This window comes from Triticum aestivum, chromosome 5B (assembly GCF_018294505.1).
Source record: "Triticum aestivum cultivar Chinese Spring chromosome 5B, IWGSC CS RefSeq v2.1, whole genome shotgun sequence".
NCBI lineage: Eukaryota > Viridiplantae > Streptophyta > Magnoliopsida > Poales > Poaceae > Triticum > Triticum aestivum.
The window spans coordinates 324,607,217-324,615,411 of record NC_057807.1 but is presented as its reverse complement, the minus strand read 5'-3'; the positions used below and the strand labels follow the sequence as shown (position 1 = coordinate 324,615,411).

General features: G+C 44.3%; 1 protein-coding gene and 1 pseudogene across 1 annotated transcript; one reads left to right on the top strand and one right to left on the bottom strand.

Annotated features, from left to right (window-relative positions):
* Positions 1-1,285, bottom strand: LOC123114768 (putative alpha-L-fucosidase 1; annotated as a pseudogene).
* A 1,552-nt stretch (positions 1,286-2,837) lies between these two features.
* Positions 2,838-6,561, top strand: LOC123111651 (ubiquitin-conjugating enzyme E2 variant 1C). The gene is made up of 4 exons (XM_044532481.1): positions 2,838-3,092; positions 5,658-5,797; positions 5,924-6,049; positions 6,156-6,561. The coding sequence occupies exons 1-4, from the start codon at positions 3,053-3,055 to the stop codon at positions 6,294-6,296; spliced, it is 447 nt and encodes a 148-aa protein (XP_044388416.1). The 5' UTR covers positions 2,838-3,052; the 3' UTR covers positions 6,297-6,561.
* Positions 6,562-8,195: the final 1,634 nt, after the last annotated feature.

Here is an 8,195-nt window from a genome sequence, read left to right as displayed (position 1 = left end):
TCATGCGCCCAGTGCCACGTGCTCCTATACCTGCACCATGTTGAACGCCCTGCTGGTCGCCACGGCTCAATCCAGTACCCATCCCGGCGCCCGTCTTCTGCCGTCGGCGGCACGTAGTACTTGTCGTCGCTGCCGTCGAGCACCTTGCCCGCCTCTAAGCCAGCAACGTGCTCTCTGCTGGCCCGAGCCTTACTGCCCTCGGCCAGGTCCGCACCGAAGATGCGCTTCATGGCGGCAGCGAACTCGTGGAGCCTAGCGAGGTCGGCGTCGTTGATGAGGCTCGTGGTGTTGGGCGGCGCGTTCAGCAGTAGCACACCATTTCGGCCCACCGTCAGCTGTCTCAGCGGCTTGCCGTCTCGTTCTGGTGCCAGAACCAGCCCTGCCGAATTGACACGTCACACTCCGGTGGCGCCCAGTCTGTGGCCCACGGATCGTTGTCGTTCAGGTAGCTAGCACACACCCAGGCAATCCTTTGTCAGTCAATGGAACAAAGAGACTGCTTGGTATCATGCTGTCTGTCTTATTGGAATTGTGTGTCCTGCAACTATATTCAAATTACAAGGAATTACTAATATTCGGAATACCTCATTATGGAATTATACATGTATTATGCATGGAATTACTTTACATGATTATCATGGAATTATCACTTGTTGGAACGTACTTAAGTTGTATGCTTAAGGAAGCTGGTCGATTATCAGTGAAATACAATATACTATTTATATTGGAAAGACTACCCGGGTACAGTGATAATCGGAAGAAGCTAGATCATATAGTTAGATTACCGCCCTAATGTTGGTCGACGTAATTAGAGGAATTTACGCTCTATTATGACGCGTTGCTCACAAGCGCGTGCTTCGAGGACATAACGGGTAGAATCCGTTAACAGACAAATATGATCGTGGTTGATAATTTGATCTGGACCCTATCCCGAAAAACTAGTTGAAAAGACTAGGAATCTTATCTGTATAAGAGGCGGACTCTTTGAAAAGACAGTATAAGAAGATCCCTATCCCTTAGTCTCAGATATGCGAATCGTGAGCGACACCACGGATATATGCAGAGTAATAGGGGGTAGAGCACAAATCCTAAATTTCTAACATGTTTGTATGTACTTCTTGATGCCGGCGCCGTCGATTGTTATGGATGATTGGTTGACGACGAATCAACAGTTGGTTCCGGCGAAGCACTTCTCATCACCGACCCATCGGATGTCGGGGTCTGCGTCGAAGAAGATGTTGATGGAGCCCTATAGCTGCCTCACGGTGTCGAATCACTCCTGAAAATATCAAAGGGCTGCCTGCGTTTTGTGTGCAGTAATGTTAAAACAGGTAGTAGCGTCGTTTGAACTTTCTTATATGTTCGCTCATGCTCATTTATAGCAGCGTGAATGAGCGTTAGTTTAAGTCGGTATGCGGAAACCGCAAACAAGATTTGCTTTTAAGTGAACGGCCCGTATGATCTCACATTTTTTTTTCAAGAACCAATTCCACATAATTTTGTGAATACTAGGAAAAGTGCCCGTGCGTTGCAACGTGAGAAAAAAAAATTCACGCCTCATACATACACTTAACGACATCAGCAAATCCTTGAAATCTTTCATGATGCCACGCAACAAGCAACATGATAACTTTTCTAGAAAAACAAGCAACATGATAAGTGGTGTTGTGCAAAAACATAAAGGTGTGATGATTTTTGAAGTGAACTGAAGGTGTTTAGAATTCATTATACAACGCAAATTTCTACCTAGTTGCCAATATATGTTTACGCATTTGTTGTTGTTTCTCGGTGACGCAAAAAAAATATTGCATTAGAATGGAATAGCAAAGTACATTTTAGTATTTAATGATAACATGTGCATAAGTGTTTTCATATACTCCCTTCGTCCAAAATAACTTGTCCCAAGTTTGTCCCTCAAATGGATGTATCTAACACCAAATTAGTGCTAGGTATATCTCTTTGAAGGACAAGTTTTTTCGGACGAGTGAATATACCCAGCGCATATATATGCGACGCGACGCGAATGTGTGTGTGTGTGTGTGTGTGTGTGCAATCATAATTCAGTTCAAGACTTAATTTGGTTGCAAACATATAGGATAGCTCCAAAAAACAATCAATCTATAAGGACATATGTAATAGGCATTTCTAAAATATCTCATCATACAAAGAAGGTATTATTTAAGTTTGCATCCTGAACGTAATTTCAAAAATTAATGATAATAGCATATTTGAAATCTACATATTTCTCTGATGAATTTTCATATATGGCATGTCAGATTTAAAGTTAGGTTTTGAAAGATATGAAAATTTTAAAAAGTAATTGATTTTTTAAAGGAAAAGGGTGGTTGTGGGAATCGAACCCACAACCTCTAGCGCAGTAGGTCACAAAACCAACCAATGCGCTGCTCGCCTGATTGTTGTATATGAGGGGATCTCCCCTTATTGAGCTATGGGCGAGCGCGGAAAAAAAAACAAAACGTTCTTCTCATTTACCGGTGGCATTGGTGGGTAATTATTTGCAACTTTAGAGGTAGTTTTAATGACAGACAGGCAGAAGCGATAGCCGCTTTATTAGTAGGTAAAGATAAAGATAAAGATATGCGGCGTTATGCGGGAGGCTCACGAGTCGTCCCACTTGCAGCATGATGTTCTGCCGGATGCGCCAACAAAAGCTTACCGCTTACCCTAAAAAAGAAAAAAGCTTACCCCTTGCAGGGAAAAAAAGTCCAAACGACTGCCATTAAAAATCATAGGTGAATCCTGAGAAAAGGTCTCAATTCTCACAGGCAACCGCACAAAGTTTTTTTAAATACCTAATTAATGTCACGTCGCTCGTCCACCTGATCCCCCGATTCCCGATCCAACGGCGGATAGCCACCACCGAAGCATTCCATCCCCCACAAGAGGACAGGGAAGAATCTTGTTCGCGTTGAGCCGCCGCAGACCTTCCCTTTCCCCACGCCCAGGCGATCCCCTCAAATCCCCCGCACCATCCCCCTCTCCTTCGATCGGATCCGCCCGCCCGCCCGCCTGCCGCACCGGTCGATCGACGATGACGCTGGGCAGCTCCGGCGCCGGATCGAGCGTCGTCGGTGAGCAATCCTCGTCCTCCTTCGCGCGCTACCTTCCGTTTTGTTTTTGTTCATTCTTCCCTCGACCGCGCGATTTGGTCCTGTCTGTGTCGCCTTGCGCTGCGGTCCGATCCGGCTGGTTGTTCACGATCTGATGCGATTTGAGGCAGAACATGCATCTCTGGAAAGGCATGCGAGGAATTTGGTTGGTTCCAAGTGACCAGGCGACGCCGACGCGTGGATTAACTAGGGGGTGGTAGTTGCTTGGCGCACGATTGGATACCATATAAGATATTCCTGTTCAAGTGATCGATCTTTGTTAGGCGGTGTGATTGATTGCATGCCACACTTTTATGATTGGCTGCCGTCCTGCTGATAGATAGAAATGGTTGATGAAGCCATGATATGAGGTGACTGTGATGTAGTGTTGGATTGTCTCTTTTCTGTTTCACCAACTAGTTCTAGAGAAAGGCGTAACAGCGTATGTGCTAGCAAGTGATGCTTACGGCCATTATGCAGGTCTTACTCACAACTCAATTGGACTTGTGTAGCGGTAGGTGCGGGAGTGGGGCTTATAGCCCGAAGTGGTGAATTGTAAGCAGATCACAATCCTCACTTGACCATGGCTTGCCTAGTTACCTGTAGACAGAGACCGTGGAGCTGGATTTGTTCCTGTACACTGGCGTGTGCCTTCACTACAGGCATCATATATGTTCTCTATAGTCATGGGGGGTGGGGCGAAAGAGCAGCAAATTGTATGTGTCCAGCATACTGCATTTTCTTTACTTAAGCAGAGGGATTTTGGTATTGGTAGACCATTCAGAATGCTGTGTAAATTGTAGATAGGTCGTATTTCACTAATTGAGCAATTTGCACTTCTTTCTTTCTCTTAATCAGATGTTGGAAATACTGAGAACGAGGTTCGTGCTATATAACATCTTACCGAAAGGAGATTATGGCAAGAAAATTTCATTTCTTAGAATATTATTCTAGACAAGTGGCACATGTTTTGTTGAGCAAGCCATGTTCTTAGAATAATTTCTTTGTGTCTTGGATATACATATATCAAGATTTGGCCATGCTACATGCGTGGTGAAATCGAGACTGCTACTACAGTGTTCAGTGTGTGTGCTTCGAGGGAATTTTTTCCTATGATGTCCGCCTTGGGTCCATGGTGTCATGTTGGCCTCATTATGGTGCAGTTTGGCAGCACCCTCGTCCTTGCGTCTTCCTAAGGTCCATGGCATTGTGGTGGCGTGAGGATGTTGCATGGCTTCCACACTACTCTGGCGAAGAGGAGGGAGAGGCGTTGCCAGCAATGGGGAGAAAATGGTTGTGCTGATGACGAGGATGCGGGAGGGTATACCAGAGGGAGACTTGTGTGTTGTCTCTGCTGTCCATGTTCGTTGGTGGCAGTGCTGTTATGGGGAGAAACCCTAAGGCCCTACTGCTCTCCCTGGGAGGCATGATGACATAAATGGGCCTGATGGGCTAAGCAAGTTCTTTTCCAAATCCCTCTTCTTTCCTTGTTCTTTTTCTGCCTGCTGGTTGGCTGGCCCAATAGTTCATAGCCATTTTCTTTATTCTTTTACCAATTCTTCATGATGGATATAGGCATCTTCCCTTTTTATTTTATGTTTTTGGTTGTCAGATAATGTATGTATGGTAACGGTAACCAACCATACGGGCACAGGTTACCTTACCGTGAGCTAGATGGTGAGGTCGCCTACCGCACTAATAACCATGTTGTGCGTATTGTATGTGTCATGCCTCTACAGGTAATTGAATATGCAGTGTAAAGTGTTGACACTTGTATGATTTCTTTGGTACCAACGGAAAATGCCAATTGATATTTCCATATTTCTTGGAAACTTGGATGTGTGTTCTCCATTTCTCTTTAAAAGCATGCAGAAAATCCATACCCTGATTTTCATTAAAAGAAAAAAGCCGTTCCCTGGTACCAAAACCATATTGCTTTAAATTTACAGTTACAGTTTTTTTTTCTCGAATGTAAGATCTCTTGATGTTCTGATGATAATTGGGGTTGTGTAACCACAGATGGACTGAGTTTGTTTCAATTGTGTAATTTATGCCTGCCGAAGTTCATTTAATATGTTTTTTCTTATTTAATGTTTTACCAACTGAGCTTTGTCAATGGAAACTAATTTGACGAAAAATGGAAGCATGACTGTCGAACTGGAAAGGTCCAGTATAGAAGACGCAGCAGGGTTTACTAGTCCCAGACTGTGTATGAAGGATCACAGAGTGTATTAACAGTGGTATCATGCTTGTGATTAATTACTGCATAGAAAATCTGAAAGGTTAATTATGCAATCGTAGAGCTACCGTTGCACATCCGGAGGTTAAATTTGCATCCGTCTTGCCTAAACTTTTTTCTCTTATTTTTTACTGCTCAAGGATTGCTGCTGATTCTTTGATTTTTTTATGTTCCATCTTGGGAAAATGAACTGACCATTCTTTGATTTTTTTATGTTCCATCTTGGGAAAATGAACTGACCTTACATATTTTCTTTAGTCATTTTAGCTTCTTATACAGAGGTAACTAATATTTCAACCTGCTTGCAGTTCCTCGGAACTTCAGGCTGCTAGAAGAGCTTGAGCGCGGGGAGAAGGGCATTGGAGATGGAACGGTCAGCTATGGAATGGATGATGCTGATGACATATACATGCGGTCATGGACTGGCACCATTATTGGTCCTCACAATGTGAGTTTATGACATGACTATAGTTCCTTCCTGTTCTATTGGTGGAAATGTGCAGTGACATTATTCTTCCTTCAGCCGTTGCCATTTATATTATTTCAAGTCTTCTATCTTACTCGACCTTTGCAGACTGTCCATGAGGGTCGCATCTACCAGCTGAAGCTGTTCTGTGACAAGGACTACCCCGAGAAGGCACCATCTGTTAGATTTCATTCAAGAATCAACATGGCTTGTGTTAATCACGAGACCGGGGCGGTACTCTCTCTCTCTCTCTCTCTCTCTCTCTCTCTCCATGTCAATCCATAGAAGATAAGCTTTGTTGACGTGTGGCATAGATTCATTGGTTGCCGTGGTGATGCAGGTTGACCCGAAGAAGTTCAGTGTGCTGGCGAACTGGCAGCGAGAGTACACTATGGAACATGTCTTGACCCAGCTGAAGAAAGATATGGCGGCGACGCAGAACCGCAAGCTAGTGCAGCCTCCAGAAGGGACATTCTTCTAGCGGGGTGTTTTCCTGCCCATCTCCAGTTCCAACAGCAGCGATCTATGTCACTCCCATGGGATTTGAAATGTAGATTCAGCGTCTGCTGCCTGCAGATCTTTTCCCAGTTTTATGTGAAACCGTGTTCCTCGCGATCTGCCCGATTGCCGTTAAGGAGATGGAATGAAACATGTACCGGTTTGGCGATTTGGTGGTACTAATTAAGGTCTGTAATTGAAGAAACAACCCGTGTCAAGGAAATATAATATGTGTTTGTGTGTGTCCACAAGTATGTTTTCTTGTTTCTTTCTTTCAAAGTGCGTGTGTTGCAGCAACTGTTTACACTTTGATGGTCTCGCACCTTTGTGGCTCCAGCCGCCACATCAGATGTATAGGTTTCAGATGAACATTACTCCATTATTAGTATCACTCTTTAAAAATAGAGCATATACTGATGCTACTAGCTGACTGCAACCCCGTTTCTTGTTTTCTTTTTCTGTCACCAAAATTGTCTCAATCGTTCCACACTACGAGTAATTTTTTATATATACGGCATTTGCCAACACTGAATCGAATCCAAACCCTGTGTATTCCAATTCCAGAGATGCGTATGTATAAGTTTTCTTCTTCTTTCAAACGAGGCTAACCCTGGAGCTCCGCTTTCCTCTAGGAAAACACAATGCACGGCCCCTTATAAGAAGCAAAGTTTGATCAAATTTATATGAAAGAATATCAACATTTACAATACTAAAGTTATATAGTATGAATATTGATTTCATGATGCATCAAAGGACATTGATTTCGTGTTGATATTTTTTTCTATAAAGCTGATAAAACTTTATGAAGTTTGACTTCAGACAAATTTTATATGCAGACTAAAAAAAACATAGAGAATACTCCTTTCATTTGAAAAAACTTGTTCCTCAAATGAATGTACCCAGCACAAAATTAGTGTTAGATATATCCATTTAAAAAACAAGTTTGGGACAACTTGTTTCGGACGACTTAATTTTTCCTTTTTTTTGAACTACCGAAGCATCTATGCATGCATGGCATGATCACCTAATAAACAAAGGAGACAGCCTCATGCATGATCACCGAATAAACAAAGGAGACAGCCTCCTAGCCTGTTGCGCGGGACGAGACTTGCCTGCTCCCAGTGCGTGTGCGCATCCGTGCTCCCGCATATGTGGCTTGATTTGATTGGAACAAAATAAGGTCCGGCTCCATCCCCTTAAAATCAGGGGGGGATGATTAGATTAGAAAGGAAAAAGGGAAAAGGACAGTCGTAGGATGAAGTGGGAGCACGGGTGGGAGCATGGGGAGGGAGCAGGCAAGCCGGATCCTGTTGCGCGACCACCAGTTAAAAAGCCAGGTGTTCCATCCCTTGCACGCATCGATTGGTCGCGTACAGTATAAAACCCGTCTGCTGGCGCTGCGCGCTCCACCACCCTCCCCTATCCGCTAGGTACGTTTCGTCCAAACTCCAAGTCGATCGACATGTCTCACGCGCTGGCCCTCGCGGTGCTGCTGCTGGCGGCCACCGTCGCGGCGGCGCTGCTCGCCGGTGCGATCCCCATCCCGAGGGAAGCCGCCGGTGACGCCGAGACGCTTGCAGGCGCCGGGTCCGCGATGGAGTCGGCCGCCGAAAAGGCGGTCAACCCCTCCTCCACCTTCAGCATGCCCAACACCGCCGCGGAAGAATAATCCACTGTCTGTCCACCGAGGCGGGGCACATGCGTTCGTCTTTTTAAAAAAAGACCATTATGACTAGCTTTATTGAATAAAACAAGAATTGCATCATCCATCAGTTTCGAGACTAACCAGTCAGGAGGCTCGTTTGTCCAACTACTAGTCTTTCCCTAATAATAATAATCTTTATCTTTACCTATAATAATAATAATAATAATAATATATAAT